Source organism: Balaenoptera borealis (genome assembly GCF_965194805.1).
Source record: "Balaenoptera borealis genome assembly, chromosome: 6".
In the NCBI taxonomy this organism is placed as follows: domain Eukaryota; kingdom Metazoa; phylum Chordata; class Mammalia; order Artiodactyla; family Balaenopteridae; genus Balaenoptera; species Balaenoptera borealis.
In genome coordinates this window covers 112,520,416-112,539,342 of record NC_138863.1, presented here as the reverse complement: position 1 = coordinate 112,539,342, position 18,927 = coordinate 112,520,416, and the positions used below count along the sequence as shown (strand labels likewise).

Below are 18,927 nucleotides of genomic sequence, written 5' to 3'. Positions count from 1 at the left end.
GCCTATTAGCAGTTCGCTGATTTTTCTCCACCCTCCCAATCCTGGACAACCATTCTGTCTCTGTCGATTTGCCTATTCTGGACATAGCATATAAATGGAATTATGCAATATGTGGTATTACACTTAGCATAATGTTTCCAAGATTTACCCATGGTGTAGCACATATTAGCACTTCATTCCTTTCTACTGCTGAGTAACATTCCATTCATTGTGTGGATATATCTCATTTTATTTGTCCATTTATCAGTTTATGGACATCTAGGTTGTTTCAAATTTTTTGCTGTTGTGAATAATGCTGGTGTGAACATTCGTGTGCAAGGTTTTGTGTGGAGTTAAGGTTTTGTTTTCTCTTGGGTATATACCTGGGAGTGGAATTGCTGGATTGTATGTTAAACCTAGACCTCAGTAATCTTAGGTAGCTTTTTTTTTAAATATTTATTTTATTTATTTTTATTTATTTATTTTGGCTGCACCGGTTCTTAGTTGTGGCACATGGGATCTTCCTTGTGGCGTGAGGGAATCTTTTAGTTGAGGCATGTGGACTTCTTAGTTGCTGCATGTGGACACTCAGTTGCAGCATGCGTGTGGGATCTAGTTCCCTGACTAGGGATTGAACCCGGGCCCCCTGCATTGTGAGTGAGGAGTCTTACCCACTGAACCACCAGGGAAGTCCCTTGGATAGCTTTTTTGAAGACATTTTGTGAAACTGCCAAATGGTTTTCCAAAGTATTCATACCATTTTACCTTCCCACAAACAACGTTAAATGGTTCCACTTTCTCCACATTTTTGCCACACTTAAACTGTCTTTTTTTAAAATTATGGTTATCCTAGTGAGTGTACAGTAGTATCTCGTGGTTTTGATTTGCATTTCCATAGTGATTAATGGTCTGGAGCATCTTTTCATGTGTGTGTTGGCCATTTGTATATGCTTAAGCCTTGAACAGTGCAGGGTTTAGGGACCCCACCCCCACACACTAGGAAATCTGCATGGAACTTTACAGTTGCCCTGCCCTCTGTATACAAGTTTCTGCATCTGTGGATTCAACCCACTGCAGTTGCTAAGGCACTGTAGTATGTATTTATTGAAAAAAATCTAAGTTGTAGGATGTCTTTATATAATCTGGGTAACAATCGCTTATCAGAAAAATAATTTGGGAGTATTTTCTTCCATTCCATTGCTTGTCTTTTTCACATTCTTGATGGTGTCATTTGTAGCACATGTATCCAATTTATTAATATTTTCTTTTGTCACTTGTGCTTTGGTATATCTAAGAAAGCATTGCCTGATCCAAAGTCATGAAGATTTATTGCTGTATTCTTCTAGGAGTTTTTTTTTAATAGTTTTAGCTCTTACATTTTGGCCTGTGATCCATTTTCAGTTACTTTTGGTTTGTGGTGTTAAAGAGGGAGGGATGGACTTCAGTTTTTTGCATGTGATTATATGGTTGTCCCAGCACTATTAGGTGAAAAGACTGTTTATTGAATTACCTTGACACTCTTGTTGAAAAATCAGTTGACCATAAATATAATGTTTACTTCTGAACTTTTTTTTTTTAAAGAGCTCCTGACTTATTTTATTTATTTATTTAAAAAAATTTTTTTTTTGGCTGTGTTGGGTCTTCATTTCTATGCGAGGGCTTTCTCTAGTTGTGGCAAGCGGGGGCCACTCTTCATCGCGGTGCACGGGCCTTTCACTGTCGTGGCCTCTTGTTGCAGGGCATAGGCTCCAGACGCGCAGGCTCAGTAATTGTGACTCACGGGCCCAGTTGCTCCGCGGCATGTGGGATCTTCCCAGACCAGGGCTTGAACCCGTGTCCCCTGCACTGGCAGGCAGATTCTCAACCACTGCGCCACCAGGGAAGCCCCTGAACTCTTTATTCCACAACCTATATGTCTTTATGCAGTACCACATAGTCTTGATTACTGTAGCTTGTAAGTTTTGAATTCAGGAAGTATGAGTCTTCCCAACTTTGTTCTTCTTTTTTCAAGGTTGTTTCGATTATTCTCTGTCCCTTGCATTTCCATATGAATTTTAGGATCAGCTGGTCAGTTTCTGCAAAAAAGAAGCTGGTATTTGACAGGGATTGTGTAGATCAATTTGGGGAATCAGGCCTTCTTCACAGTATTAATTTTTCTATAATATTAGTTTTTGTTTAGCCATCTGAAGAAAAGTGGTCTTTTTAAGGTTTATGTGGTATGATAGAGTACATATGCAACATTAATGTTCTTATTTCACAATACTATGATTGTTTATTATGGGCTGGTAGGAGCTGAATATGTAAGGGAGAGTTGAACACCAACATTTGAAATGCTGAGTGTATTTTAAGCTGTAAACTGTAACAAATTCATAATGATGAGGTACTCCTCAGTAAATAAATTTTAAAATGCCAAATTGTGTTAAGCATATTAAAATGTATTTAAATATAATGTAATTACTCTGGAAATCAAGCCCTATTCTCTTCATCAGTACTATTTTTCAGCAATACTGAATACTAGTATTTTTTCAGTCTTTATTAAGCCAGCTCTTTTTTAAATGTAACTAGATGGTCCAAATAACATCCAACCTGAAGATTTTTTTAAATTCTCAACATAAAATTTCTTACGTTGACAGTATTACACTCACACATAATTATATGGGTAGGAAAACAGCTAAAATGCCGGAGTGAGTTAATGACATTTTCTGTAACACTGAAATGCCAGTCTTTTCAGTGCAGTAAAATTAAGGGTTTAAACCCCTTTTTAACATTGTACTGGAATTTTGGTTTAATTTGTTGAAGCTTGGTGATCTTTCTTAGTAACAAACGGACATTTTGACCTATTCCGTTTTGTTCTTTGTTGGGGGGCTGTTTTTCTTTATATCTAAGTTTTTACTTTTCCTGTTCTGGGATCCTCTTTCTGTGAGTGTTTGCTGAAGTTTTACCATTACCCCTTTTCCTTAGCTATAGCCATAGGCAAGTGAGTTGCAAATTCAGACTGTGATACCTAGAACTAGCTGGATATTTATTAATGAAGCGTCTTCAAGGCACAGAAAATAGTTACTCCTACTCTTAGGGGACAGGAAGTGTTGGGGCAGTTAAGGGACAAGGCAGAAATGGCCTCACCAGCCTGTAGGACCTAAAGATGAAACCTAAGAAAAGATTAGGAAAAGCTTGTTGATGATGTATTAGCAAATAGAAAAGCAGAGTTGGAGGTCTTTGCTTCTGTTAGGGCTTTTTTGGATTAGGAGATCTAAAGTTGAAGAGTAATAAAATAGCTATGGCTAGTTCTTAAATAAAAATGTATACACAAAGTGTATGCAGAAAATTAACTACTAAAAGAATAAAGACCAGAATGATTTATTTGAAACTGATTTTGATGTAGCCATTTTCAGTGACTTAGAAATCACCCAACCTTTTTGTTAATGCAAACTGACCTTGCCTCCAACTATCAGGGTTGAAGCCAGCAATGGAGAGTGAAGAATGTCAGCAGTGAGGGCATCATGAGCAGAAGGGGAGACAGCGGCCAGGAATGGGCAGGAGGAGAAAGATGGAGAAGGAAGGGAGTCAGATCAAGAGGTAGGAATGGAAACATACAAAGGAATAGAATAAGAGAAGAATGTAAAAACAACTGGAGAGAGAAGGGAAGAGAGGAGTACAAGTGTAATCATTGAAGTAAAGTCAAGTGTCATCATTTCAGTGTTTGAATCTGCTTATTAGTTAGGACTACAATGAACCCTTTAAAGAATTGAGTTTAACCGTGGAAGAAAGAAGGTGAGCAAGAAAGAAGGGAATTTTGATGAGCGTGTTAAATCACTTTTTAAATTTAAGATCAACCCTAAAAATACACAACTGTTGTTTCATTTTGCAGCATAGTGATAATAATATTTGAGTCATATTACTATGGGGCACTATTCTAAGTGCTTTACATATATTGATTCATTTAATTCTTACCACAACTTTATAAGCAGATACTATTTCTCCCATTTTACAGATGCGGAAACTGAGCCACAAAGAGAATAAGTAATTTGCCTAGGCTAGTCAGATAACAGAGCCAGGATTCCACTGAGGCAGTCTGACTACTGTGCTACAGCTGGCTTCATCACCTCTACCTCCCCCTCTCCATCATTTGTATGGTATATTTCTGTAGAAATTTGTTTTGTTTTGAGAATGTAATATGCCCTTGAAATAGTTGTACATCTGTTAGAGTGACAAACTGTGGACACTATTTAAAGATCAGTTTTTCTTCCCTTTAGTTACAGTAACTTGAGAAAGTTTATTAAACTCAGTACCAGAACACAAAAGATGAAGAGTACATGGTCCCTGTCCCCAGTGAACTGAATCTCAGTTTGTAATTGGTCATTTGAACCAACCAAATGTCTACTCCAGTATTGGTGTGAATTCTTTTACTTTGAACCAAGGTTGCTAATGAATGTTTGTTGCCTTCAAAAGTATGCTCACCTTTAAAAGCCACCGACCAACTAGAAGTATTGTCGTTACTTAAAGGTTTTTGAGTTATTTTTGTTTTAATAAGCCACACAACAAAGTCAGCTTTTCATACAAAAAACAGTGGTACCTAGTTTGATTACCTTCCTTAGTCATCCTTAAAATTAAAGCCTCGCATGGATATTCACAAAGTATCTAAAAAGGTGTTTTGTTTTGTTTTGTTTTGTTTTTACAGCCCTGATGGAGTAAGATGTTTGCAGGCAGTAGAGGAGGAAATGTGAATGGAGGTAGTGGATTTCACCAGGAACTTTGGAAGAGTGTTGGGTATTAGTTGCACTGGAGGAGGATGAGAATTGAGCCCTATTTAGAGGGAGAACAGAAAGACTTCTGTGAGGAGTGTGGGTAAATAAACCAGGAACCTATCCTGAAGATCATTGCTTAGCTCCTTGAATACTTACTTTTTAAAACTTTTTTGTAGAATTTTAGAATCATTCACTAGCATGCATATTTTGTGTCCATTGAGACTGTCTTCTAAGGAGAAGAGCTATGTGGTTTGAAAGTGCTTCTTGATATTGAGGTTTACAAAAAGTCTGAAGAGGATGGAGCTGTGACTGGGAGTCCTAAGAGATTTTACCAAGAAAAACTCGTTGGAGACTTTTAGAAGTGCCCTTTAGGCAAGTAAGAGAAATTCTGGTGTTAGGAAGACAGTTTAAATATTAATATTAAGTTCAGTCTAATTTGACTTTTCACTTGAGCCTGTATTGCTTCACTGTTTGACAAAGAGTTCTAGCATTTGAAGGTTGACTTAGCCATTTCCCTCTTAGACATGAACGAGATAATAAATGAGAGATTGTGGGAAACTAAGAGTATCTTCATTTTATTGAGTGTCTCTTGCATTTCTTACCTTGGCATTGGCTCTTAGATTTTTTGTTGTGACATTTGGAATACTCTGAACTTAATATTGGTGCCTTTATATTAATATATGGATTATCCACATGTCATTCATTCAGCAAGTATTTTGAACAGCAGCTGCACAATGCTAGGTAATGGGAACACGAATGAATAATTTAGTCTCTGTGTTCAAGCTGCTTCTAGACTGATAGGGCAGACAAAATTAATAAACCCCAAGTTAGAGTACAGTGTAAGTACAATGACAGAGGAATACACCGTTTCCTATTGAATAAAGAAGAGCAATTTGCTCTGACTCAGGAATTTTACCTTGGGGGGGGTGTGATCTTTTGAGGCAAGCTGTTAAATGGAAAAGGAATTAATCAAACAGACTAGGTAGCAGTGGTAAGAAATTTTCAGTATGTAGACAGAATGACAGAACAGATAGAAGATAATTGTCCACTCTCAGTTATCTTACACTTTCTCCATCTTAGGGACCCCCCTGCCCTGGATGACTGCCATATAACTGGTATTTCAAGGATATTGACTAATTTTGGTATTGTTTGATTAAATCTGTTGTAAAGAATAACAGTTTAGTCTATATCTATGAAAACTAAGAATAAGTTGCTTTTCTGAGCATTCTCAATTTTTTAAACCATTTCCTGTTGTAATTTTAATTTTAAGAGACTGAAATAAATTGAAAGTCCAAGATGGAATTATTCAGTCTGTTTAAGGTAACATTATATCTGATTGTTTGTAGCGAAACTCACTTAATTTTAGGTATGTTTTAAAGATTTATACATAGGAAGAGAACTTCGTGAAGTCATTTTTACTCTGTTTACTCATCTGCAAATGCAGTTGGACTAGAGAAGGCCCCTTTCAGATCCAAAATCCAGTGATTAAATTTTATATCTCAAGAATGACATTTATAAGTTGTTTTAAAAGCTATCAGAAGAAAGGGTCCACCTCCCCTGTACCAAATTTTCTCCTTATGTTAACTACCCAAATCATGTAGCTTGATTTATGCCCCCCTCTCTCTCCTCCCCTCCTTCTTTTGGCATTGTTTCTGTATAGTGATTGATAACCCCTCAGATGCAGTTAGACTCAGATATTCATCTCTTGAAAAATAATGTACCTGAATCTTGATGTTTAGAAATTATCTTTTCATGACATATTTTTTGTATGTATTCCTAGAATGTTATTTGAATTTAAATTATGCCAGTTTTCTGAGTCAGCAATTATTTGGTTTACTACTAAGTTTTTGGATAAATATTTGCTCAGAATTGTTGTTCTTTTAGTCAATATCTCTATAGTGCAATGTTCTTATATTTCTATCCCAAGAACATAACTTACTAAAGCTAAAAAAACAAAAGTTACTTTTTTTATCTCCAGTTAGAAAGGTTTCTACTCTATTGGTTTGTCTTACATGTTTATATTTCCTGGTTTTTTAGCTACTTTTAATATTGCTGTATTGAAGTAATAGAGATATTAAGTAGCAGTTTCATGTTCAGAATCCTCTTATTTTGCCTTGTAGATTCTTGTTCTTTTTCTCTCTTGAGCAAGATTGTATAGCTCTTAGCCACAAAATGAAGCATTGATTAAAAGAATCCTAGTAAGTGGTGACTGCCTCAAAAGAGGGAAAATCTGGGTATACTTTACCCACTTTTCTTTTTTTTCTTTCTTTCTTTTTTTTTTTTTTTTAAAGCTTTGACTTCATTATTTTGCTTGAGTTTTTTCCTTTACCTCCACAATGTGTGTTAATATTATTTAAACTTTCTTTTAGCTAAAGTATAAGTCTTTTTCCTTTTAGAATTCTACTTGCAAAACAAGTAAAACAGATTTTATAGACTGAGGTAACTAGTTCTATCTAATGAATAACTTTTTAAAAATTTAATCTCGTCATAGCCCAACTTCAGTTCATACTATTAATATTGCATTCCTTTCTTGCATGTCCCCCCCCCTTAGAAAGTAGAAGGTGTTTCCAAATTTATTTGTTTTTAAATCACCAAATTTTATCTTTTCCACAGATAATATCACCTACTGCATTATTTTTGGCTGCAAAAGTAGAAGAACAGGCTCGAAAACTTGAACATGTTATCAAAGTAGCACATGCTTGTCTTCATCCCCTAGAGCCACTGCTGGATACTAAGTGTGATGTATGTAAAAATTGGATGTTTTGGGTTTTGAAACCTTTTCATTATTTAGACTTAATAAAAATATAATTCAATTAGTGTTGCCTTCCAATGCTGCTTATTACTATTACGACTTAGGAATGTAATACCAGGAAGTGATCTGACAGAAACATATTTCATGTTATGTTCATGAATTTCATTGTCATTCTGCATCATGTAAAGCTTTGATTCAAAGGTACTTTTTTAAGTGTTTCACATTTTGTTTATCCTCACAGCAAACCTGTGATATATGTAGAGGGTATGTCATATCACCGCCATCGTTTGGGTGTATTTAAGACCAGAGATATATAATTTTCTTAAATTGTTGGCAAATGAGGGAATAGAAAAACCTCTGGATTTATCTCTAGACCAGTAATTACTCTTTTTATAGAAGTGTTCCTTTATTAATGCGTGGATGCTACTACTATTCTCTGATACATAAAGATTTATTTTACCATGCTTTCATGAGTGTCATTTTGAAATTATTTTTGTTTTCCTAAAGAGTAATACTGGTTTACAAACAGCTTGTTCATCACCAATGTTTCAATAGACCTTGTTTGAAAACACCATTTTTAAATGTTCTGACATCTTAAAACAGAAGCTAGCATTCTGGGCCTTTGAAATCCTTTTTCTAGCACTCCTATGTAAGTGAGTTGCTTTATCAGGAACTGTTAACTACTGAATGTCTACCAGACTGTATTAATTCAGTTTGATTTGGATCAAGTTTAAGGTCCAAATTAAATATATCTGATTTTATTAATGACAGGTTTTATCCTACATGTTGGCTTTAAGGGACTAAAATATTAATGTAGCCATTCAATAATAGAGAATGTATGATTATTTAAAGTTACTTCTTATAGTTTCTATTAACTTTACAAATTCAGAATTATTTCTTGTGAATGCTTAGGGTATTGTTCAAATAATAGAAAAATCTATGTTTTAAAATTCAGCTCAGTGATCTCAAAATGGGCATAAATAAAATTAAAGGTGCTTTCTCTCTAAGTTTAGCAATATGTCCTTACAGAAATGAATATTTATATATAATATAGTTTTCTTATCACCTTAGTCAATTGTCATGATATAAGAATGAGCTGGCAGGAAAGTTTTCCTACCTTTTATTCCCCGAGTAATTACATTAGGGCAATGATTTATTGAAGTTGAGGGAGAAGACCGTCTATTTTTGTCCCCACAGGTGTATGGTACATTGTTTTGGTATTTTATAGCTAAAATTTTTTCTTTTGATCTAGGGGTTTGAGGGATTGTTTTATTTTGTCTTTTCTGAAGAGAGGAATTTAATTCTAAAAAATAACGCACTGACCTACTGTGACAGTCAAGGAATTACCACATGAAATATCCTAGAGTGAGTTGATGAATCCTTTTCTTTAAAGGCCAGTTTGAATTTAATCTTACTTGGGTTGGCGCTTCCTGTCCTTAATGAGTCCTGAAGCACCAATGCCTGGGTAAAGTTTTACCTTACAGACTGGAGATGTCTTTTTTCAATTAACCTACCCCCTTTCATATTATTATTTTTAGATTGGTTTTTGTTTTGTTTTGTTTTGCTTTGTTTACATTTCCTGTATTAGAAGTAATTGAATTTAGAGTTTCCTGTATTAGAAGTAATTGAATTTAGAATTATCACAGAAAATAGGTTTTCTCTATCACCCTCAGTTTTATTTTCTTCATATTTCCAAACTACCTTGTAGTAGTTCGTAATGAATCTATAATACTCATGAGATTTAACAGTCCCATAGTCTAGTAGTGTTATGTTTATTAAGCATTTTAATATTATTATTTTTACCTGGCAGGCTTACCTTCAGCAGACTCAAGAACTGGTTTTACTTGAAACCATAATGCTACAAACCCTAGGTATGTACTTATGTCAGGTATTATTTGTGTGTGTGTTCTTCAATGCAGTATTCTAAATAAAGGAAAAGATTTCTGGAATAATTTTATCATTGAAGAAAGTTTCATTTGAAAATAAGGTTTGGTTCCAGAATAGTATTGCCTGGTTCTAAGGAAGCCATTTTTTAAAATTTAATTTTGTTTATTAGCATTTAATTGAAAGGCAAACATAGCCTTCAATGTGATTTCTTATATTTTCAGATAGTTGAGACACTGTGCTTCATTTTGGATTTGCATTGGGGAATAAAATGGTCCTTTAGGGCTATTGTGTATGACTATAATATGTATAAACATACATAGCAGTCCTGCTGTACTAGAGCTTATGAATTTATCACATCATTTTATTTTATTTTTTTAAATATTTATTTGGTTGCACTGGGTCTTAGTTGGGGTAGGTGGGCTCCTTAGTTGAAGCAGGCAGGCTCCTTAGTTGTGGCATGCGAACTCTTAGTTGCAGCATGCGTGTGGGATCTAGTTCCCTAACCAGGGATCGAACCCAGGCCCCCTGCATTGGGAGCACGGAGTCTTATCCACTGTGCCACCAGAGAAGTCCCTATCACATCATTTTAAATGTGACATAGTAGTTATTTAAATGTTGATCGTCCTTGTCTGAAAGTTATATTGTCTGCAAGGTTTATGCAACTTAAGTATCTGTAAAAATCATTTATTCTAATCTTTTACTTTACTCATGAGGAGGTTGAGCCCTAAGCAGGTTTTGACTGTGTACAGTCATATATTACTTCTGGAAGAACCTAGGAGGGTGTAGTGGGAAGAACATAGGCTTTATGGAGATCTGCGCTTAAATATGTAGGCCTCTTTACTTGCTTTCTAAACTTGGTCAGTGTTCCTTTACCTTTCGTACCGCCATTCTGTATGTGCAAGGTGGAATAATAATGTAGCTTTAGCATTGTGAATTTGAAGATGAAAGGTTGTTTTTTTAAAAAATTGCCACATAGTGTTTCATAAATAATCATTATTTATTATGGTAGTTATTTTTATCTTATTTATACTCCATTCCCAAATGTTGAATAGAAGTCTAATAATCATAGCTTTCCATCATGACAGATTCTTTTTATTACAAAAGTAGGTTGTTTGAAACACATATAACTTGTTGAAAGTTTTTATAATATAAATATATAAAAATAAAAGTGAGAATCTTTTTATTCCTTCCAAATCCAATTATTTAGCATGTTACCATTTTATTATATAAATATGAAATTTTACAAATAATGAAAGTTGAAGGAAAATAACATTTTAAAAGTTATTTTATCATATAAAATCAATGTATCGTATTCATATTGTTGATGACAAGATTCTTAAACGCAGAGAATGAATAGCATTATTTTAAGGGGAGCATTAGAATTTACAAGATATAACTATGGCTTTTGTTAAAGTGGGATTTTGCAGGTTTAATAACAGTAGAAATATGAAGAGACCACACAATAACTTTATAAATCCAGATAATCTGTTTATTAGGATGTTATTCCTTTAGTACTGCTGAAGGCACCATACAACGACCTCCACTTTAAAAAAAAAAAAGGAAACGGAAAAACCCTGCCCTACCTAAGGGGTTGACTGGACATGATAGCTTTTCAACATGTCGTCTTTAGTTTTAGAAACTGATTTAATCTTGAGGCCTATAACGTTCACTTGCCTTAACAATTTCATTGTTATTAGTAATGAAATGTAGTTATAAGCTAACTGAAACCCATTGATTTAAGGCACAGTGAGAAAATAAGAGGACCATATTTAAAAGGTCATTTCTCCCACTGTGGCCCAAAGGTTATATTTATGAAAAATGTTCTTTTCACATCTTCTGAAAGAGTTGGAATATATTTAAGAAATATGTTACTAGTTGAATTCCCTGCTTAAACCGTGGGGCAAGCTTAATAATTGTATTTGTCATGATTTTAGTTTGTTTTTAACTTGAGGATAGTCTCAAACTAATTGTAATTGAGAATTTTGAATAAATATTACTTATCTCTAAATAACTTTGTCAGTTTTCATAATTGGAACACTATATTTGAGAAGATATTATTTCTTATGATTGGGGGTATAATAAACATGTCAGTGATGAGAAACTTGTCTTTGAGTTTTTTTAATAATGAAAAATATACGTTTATGGTTATGTGATGAGTGGCATTTCTCAGGCAAGTATTATAGTGGTAAGTGATTGGGAAAAAAAGTGCTTTTCATTTCAGGTTTTGAGATCACCATTGAACACCCACACACAGATGTGGTGAAATGTACCCAGTTAGTAAGAGGTAAGCGAAACTTTTCAATTAAGTTTTAATGCTTTTTATTGTCTAGAATTGATAATTGAATGCTATTTTGTTCTTCTAGCCTTTTCTTGAGTTTTATTAAAATGGCAGAAATGTCATTTTGAAGCATTATTTTTCAGTGTTCTACACCTACCTATTCATCTACTTCTATATTTGGTTCTTCCTGGTGAATTAGCTTCCTTTAAGTTTAGGTGAGAGTCTTGTTTCTCTAAAAAATTAGCGGGCTTGCAAATATTAGGACTCTTTCTACTTCCCCATTGGGCTATGCCCATCCCAATTCAGTTAGTATTTAAGATGTAGGCCAAATTTAACATATAGGTGCAGAAAATAGTACTAATTTCCCATTTATGTCAAACTTTGATTGACTTCCTGAAAAGTGATTACGGTTTAAGAATTTGGAGGTCAGCTTCAAATCTTTCAGATAAAAATTGCCTTTCTTAGCGGATTTGTCATTTTGGGAAATGTTTTGCCCATGTTCGTTTGAACAGAATTGATTTAATACATTTTTCAAAGTTCTTTAGCATTACTAAAAATGGTTTCCTTTTTGTGTATAATGAAATTATTATATAGCATGATATATAACAGCATGTGATATACTTATTAAACCTTTTATAAACAGGAGTACAAAGTTTTTGTATTGTTTTCTTTACTCCTTATAAAGCATGTGGTATATATTTTTTCTACTCTTGTTAATGAATCCTATGTATCTATCGTTGTATCTCTAGAAATAATTTTTCACACAGATGCATGCAGTACTACTTCTACTTTCCTGTTTACCATGTGAAGTGTTACACACTAGTAGCAACCACTTGGAACCTTTAGTGTGCCTTTTTCTGATACTTCTTTTTGAAAATGAAATTTTGCAGTTTCATTCCTTTACCACCAGACTTGTTTAGGTTTATTCTAAACAAAATGGGTAAGACTTTTGAAGGCCTTGTTTCTAGTGTTCACCTAAATGTTCTCTTATTCATTCTTAATTGAATTCACTTTATACCGAGGTTAAGGTTTTATTACTATGCTAATGGCTACATATTAAAACAGACAAACCTGTTGTCTGGTACCACAGTTGTCATTGTTAAGAAATGGACTAATAAAAATCCCATTTATATTTTTTTAATCCTAAAAGCAAATGTTATCATTTATAAACTAAACTAGAACATATTTAATTTTGGTTTCTATTCTTCATGGTTATATATTTTATAGCACTTTCTCATTCTCAGTATTACAGTGTAGTATAAAATTGTATAGATAACTAGTGTAGATGTTGGATTAAGAAATAGAGCTTTAGAGAAGTTCTGTTTTCCTGAAAACTTGAAAGGGTAAGCTGTTTTGTTTAAATAATGGAGAGCCATATAATTTGCCTTAAGTTGAAAAGAAAGATGTTGAAGATATTAAATATAGGTTAAAAAATATGTAGGTGTATGTGCATATACACACACACACACACTCTCTTAGTAGGAAATGAAACTGAATTTTCAGCTTACTATTGTGAAATTTGAGTCAGCTTCTCTTAAATCCTATCTAAAGAAGCTAGAGACATTAAAGTCCATTTATTTTGCAAAATTGAATAGTAAAATTTAAACATTTACAAAAACTATGAATTTGATATATCATCCAAAGCAAAATATTTAAATCTGATTTTGTTGTTGTTGTTGTTAATGTTTAAAATGTGACCAATTCTTAAATTTTAGTACGACTCTCATATGTGTTTAACATCATTTTGTCTGACTAACATTTCAAGTAACTGTAATTTGCATCTTACTCCACTTTTAAAATGTTCTTTCGTGTTAGGTATATTTTTTTCCTTTGCCCCTAAAACCACTTTCAGCTAACAAAAGAACATTTTCCCTACATTCTTCTTGTTTCAATGACTTTTAATGGGTTATTGAATTTACATATTCTGAGGTGAAAACTGCAATAGCAATTTAAACTTACTTTTACTTACTTTTCTGTATGTTTTGATTCTTTCGTGGGTGGAGGTGAGGGTAAAAGGTTTGAGTTCTTTGAAGTTCTCCCCTGCCCCTGACCTCTGGAGATGAGAAAATTATTATGCTACTTTGCTGCAGGATTGGCTGATGTCATTTTACAGGGACCTTTCATTTCTGTGATTTCTCCTTCCCTCCCCACCAGGAAAGAATGCCATACTTAAGTCACACTGCCTCCAAGACATCTGATGCTTTGATACTCTTCCTTAGCACAACTCTGCTAAACCCAAATCCCTTTTGTAAACCTTTATGTTGATGATCCACATGGGGCAGCGGGGAATTACAGGTGCCACAAATAAAAATAGGAGAGGGCAAGGAATTTGAGACCTGTTAGAGGGGGTGAGCTGAGGTGAACTGATCCTAGGTGAGCAGAGAGGAAAGGTATGTCAGTGATTATGAATGTAACTGGGGAAGAGGGGGAGACTATAGCAGAAGCATCCCTGTTGGGAAGAATAAGAAGCAGAAGAAGGGAGAGGGGAACTGTTTTCAATTTCAGTGTTTCAAGAAGCTAGTTGTTAAAAATTGCTTTTCTATTGAGGACCAGTATTGAAGCATCCTGATTCCCTCTAGAGTACTTGTATCTTTTCTAACGTTATGGTTAACTGGATTATATAATTTAAAAATAATACAGTGGTGTTTTCTATATCTACATCCTTATGATGTTTCTAGGTTGTTTATTCTCTGTTGATGCTTAGTAGCATGATGAAAAACTGAGCAGTTTGTCCTCTCTGAGTTTGGGGGTTGGGGGTTTGTTTTTGTTTTTATCTTTTGGTGGAAGTACTTAAACCAACTTAAATATGATGACTGAGGATTAAGTCTGGCAGGCAACTCTTTGTATTTTGTATTAGACTTCAAAATCTTTTCTTCTTCTTCTTCTTCTTTTTTTTTTTTTTTTTTAAATCCAGGAGAATGCTTTATTGCAACTTTTAGCTGACTAGATGCTTAACTTAGTAACAAGTTTAGCCCTTGTAACTGGCTAGCTAAAAGCAAATCGGCTTGTTTCTCAGATCTTTGGGGGATAGCAAGAAACATTTGAGTGAATGTTGTTGAAGATTTTCAGTAGTATAGAAAATGATGGCGCTCTTGTGATATTTGTAAGTAGTAAGTAAAATTTACTTTTTGTGTACAAATCTTTGAAGTTTTTGTTGTGTTGAGAACTTTTCGATGGTAGCATGTTAAAGCTGATAGTATTGTCTTCGTTTTTTTTTCTTTTCTTACAGCAAGCAAGGATTTGGCACAGACATCCTATTTCATGGCTACCAACAGGTTGTTATCCTGACCCTCTTTGTTGCACTGTTGTAGCACACTATAGCTTCCTTTAATGCAGGGCCCCCTCAATGTGTCTCTTACCCTTGTTGCAGCAGGAGACTGGACCATCTACTGTGGTGGTACCTTCCTGTCTGCTTTGCGGTGTATTGTACAAGGGACTTTTGGCACAGAGGGGTTAAATGCACAATGTGAAGTGTAGTGGTGCTTTTTGATGACATATTCTCGATTTGTGAGTGCATAAGTCTAAAATTGGTAGCCTGAATAGCAGCTAAAGATTACAAAGAGCTAAACTTAACGTAGAAATTCGAGCAACTTGGTAAGTATAAAGCTATTTCTAGTTTACAATTATAGTTAAATGACAATTTTTAAAAATTTCACATTGATCCAATCTTAACTTTAAAATAATCATTAAAGCTTTTTTTAATAAATAAAATTTATATAACTTGGGTTTTTTTTTCCAGATAATACCCGCCAGTAGTAGATTAGTAGTAGTCACGTCCTATCAGTGCCTTGATTTGCATAAGTATAATTTTTACTTTAAAAAAAAAAACTTCCTCTTCAGTTCATATAAAGAATGGTATGGGTTTGTGCTTGATCAGTAGACATTTTCATCAATTCTGAAACTGAACTGGAAGAATAGTTTTTAAAAGTCTTTCACATCTAATATATTAATTTTGTTCTAGATTGATTATAGTAATGATTTAAATTTGTTTTTAAAATGAGTCATTGGGGAGGAGTGGACCATACCATCTTTATGTGGTCCTTAATTTCTTGTGACACCGTTAAGTTTTGTTTAACACTTTGGATTGGCAAAAGCCAATATATTTTCTTAGGTATATGTTGTTGGGATTTAACCTCTATCCCTAGAAATTCTGAACAACAAGGCCAAAAAAAATCACTTAAATTTAAAACTTTGGTTAGAAAAGGCTAGCTGTGACATGCTACATGCCCAGTATTTGGCATGTCATGGAAGGAGAGAGGTAGTATTTTTGTAGTATTTAACAACATTGGGCCTTCAAGCTGTTCAGCAAAAGGTAAGTTTCCTCTGTGGCTTTGCTGAGAAGAAGATAGTTTTACCTAGATAGGTTTTAAGTTGTCTGAGTTACTTAAGAATTAATGTTTGTTAAGCCACATCAAGTGGTAATCCCTGATTATGATGTGTTATTGAAATCACCTTGTCAGTTTTACAGTCTTCTGCTTTTTCTTTAGTTTTTTGCCATGACATTACAAAAGAAACAAAAATACCACCAAAGAAAGTTTAAAGCATTTTACTTGTATGTAGTAATTAGTTGAAATATACTGTCTTCCTCTCCTTTTATAGAGAGGTAAAAATACTTTTAATTTAGATGTAAAAAAAAATTTAGAAATATTAATATGTTAGTAGTATTAATAAAATACTAATGTACTCTAGGAAGTAAGAGTGTGAAAATGTTCATAATCTATATAGGTTTTTTAGTGTTCAAAGTTTTTGACCATAGTCATAAAAAGTGTTATAATGTTAACTTTTAATTTAATAAAATAAGGTTTTATACTCTAGACTTGAAAAAGAAAACCTTTATAATTTTGTTTTTGCTCTAATCTTATTGGTAAATGTTTTTCTTTGTTTTACATATCTGAATTTCTATGACTCTTCGTTTCAAACCTGCTCCACAACAGTCTGCATCTTACAACCTTCTGTCTTCAGTATAAACCAACAGTGATAGCATGTGTATGCATTCATTTGGCTTGCAAATGGTCCAATTGGGAGATTCCCGTGTCAACTGATGGAAAACATTGGTGGGAATATGTGGATCCTACAGTTACTCTGGAATTACTAGATGGTAAGTAGAGAAAATAAATCTTTTTGTTACATTAAAATTTTTTCTTTTTATTATGGATTAAAACTTCTATCTACTTTTGTATAGGTTTGAAATACTTTCGTATAGGTTTGAAAAAATACTCAGTACCCATATACTCATGCTCAATTGAAGTTATCAGTTCTGGCCAATCCAACATCCTCCTTCCCCCATAGTTATTTTGATGCCAATCCCAGACATCATTTCATCTATTTTGAAAAGATAAAGACTCTTTAAAGACGTAATTCCATTTTAACAATTTAGCAGTACAATTTAAAAGTATAGTTACGTGATCAGGGCTTCCCTGGTGGCACAGTGGTTAAGAACCCACCTGCCAATGCAATGGTTCCCTGGTGGCACAGTGGTTAAGAACCCACCTGCCAATGCAATGGTTCCCTGGTGGCACAGTGGTTAAGAACCCACCTGCCAATGCAATGGTTCGAGCCCTGGTCCGGGAAGATCCCACATGCCGCGGAGCAGCTAAGCCCGTGCGCCACAACTACTGAGCCTGTGCTCCAGCACCCATGAGCCACAACTACTGAACTACTGAAGCCCGCGTGCCTAGAGCCCATGCTCCGCAACAAGAGAAGCCACCGCAATGAGAAGTCCGCGCACCGCAACGAAGAGTAGCCCCCGCTTGCCGTAACTAGAGAAAGCCCACGCACAACAATGAAGACCCAACACAGCCAAAAATAAATAAATAAATAAATTTATTTAAAAAGAGAAAAGTATAGTTACATGATCAAATGAACAGGATGAAAATAAGGATTCATTAGCCTAAAGGGGAAAAAAATGAGCATATATTAACCACCACTCAATATCTAAAGCCCTTTCAGGACTTTTCAAAGAAATATGATTTATAGTACTACAGGTTGATAATACAAGAATACCTAATTTAAAGTACACTAATTTTGGGCTTCCCTGGTGGCGCAGTGGTTGAGAATCCGCCTGCCAATGCAGGGGACACGGGTTCAATCCCTGGTCCGGGAAGATCCCACGTGCGGTTGAGCAGCTAAGCCCGTGCGCCACAACTACTGAGCCCGTGTGCCGCAACTACTGAAGCCCATGCTCCTAGAGCCCCTACTCCGCAACAAGAGAAGCCACTGCAATGAGAAGCCCGCGCGCCGCAACTAGAGAAAGCTGCCTGTGCACAGCAACGAGACCTGATGCAGCCAAAAATAAATAAAATAAATAAATTTTTAAAAAATAAATAAAAAATAAAGTAAACGAATTTTGTTGAGTTTAAAATGTATAAACACAAAGTCAGGTATTAACTTACTGTAGAAGATGTGAAGCAGTGAGCTAAAGGTATTTTCGTGGTAATATTCCTTGCTCTGTTCCACTGATGGTAAAGTGTGTCGTTGTCTTGCATTAATACGTATGAGTTGACAAGGAAAGATTGGGAGTGTAAGTTCTGTACATTATGGACCTGGAATTTGGAGGTCTCCTGATAGGACGTTTTTGTGGTAGAGAAATAAGCAGGCCAGAGGCAGGGGATTCTTGGGGATTAAGACATTTTAACCAGGCACTCTAGATTCCAGGAAGGAGATAGGTAACATTTCTTACCTAATATATACATAAATCTAAACTGGTATGTTAGGTTTTCTGCTTCTTTTTGTGGGCTTTCCCTGATTTCCTTTACAAAATTGAAGCTAATTTGAAAACTGGATTTACATGACTTCCGTTATATAAAGTGAGAGACCCCTATGGCTTTGGAATGTGGTTTTCCATTAATATCTTAGATGCTTCTTTAAGACAGAAATTTCTTTAAGGGTCTGCTCCCTTTTCTGTGAAGGGCCAGATAGTAACTATTTTAGGGTTTGTGGGCTATACTATCTATGCACCTAGACAACTCTGCCACCGCAGCTGGAAAGCAGCCATACGCAACCTGTAAAATGAGTGGCTGTGTTCCAGTAAAACTTTTATTTACAAAAACAGGATGCAGGTCATATTTGGCCCACTGGTGATAGTTTGCCTACCCTTGTGGTAAAATATGCTCTTTGTTAGGTCTCTTGATTTTGTTGGTTTTTTTTTTTCCTCCCTGAAAAATTTCTCCTGGATTATATACCTCATGCTGTATTACTGCCGCATGATTATCCTCTTTTCCTTACATTGCCAGAGGTTTTTTTAAAGGTTATTCAGAGTGGTAGGAAATCTTCAGTGAGTTGAAATA

The 18,927-nt window shown here is 34.8% G+C and overlaps 1 protein-coding gene across 22 annotated transcripts in view; it reads left to right on the top strand.

The window, feature by feature from the left end:
- Positions 1–18,927, top strand: part of CCNT2 (cyclin T2) — a 48,146-nt gene that overhangs the window by 22,097 nt on the left and 7,122 nt on the right. For 4 of the 22 annotated variants that reach the window (XM_082397874.1, XM_082397869.1, XM_082397873.1 and 1 more), the window contains 5 exons: positions 7,338–7,466; positions 9,287–9,347; positions 11,585–11,647; positions 14,871–14,916; positions 16,576–16,739. In XM_082397874.1, coding sequence (XP_082254000.1) covers positions 7,338–7,466; positions 9,287–9,347; positions 11,585–11,647; positions 14,871–14,916; positions 16,576–16,739 — 463 coding nt within the window. The other 18 variants (XM_082397862.1, XM_082397861.1, XM_082397877.1 and 15 more) reach the window with 16 other exon arrangements.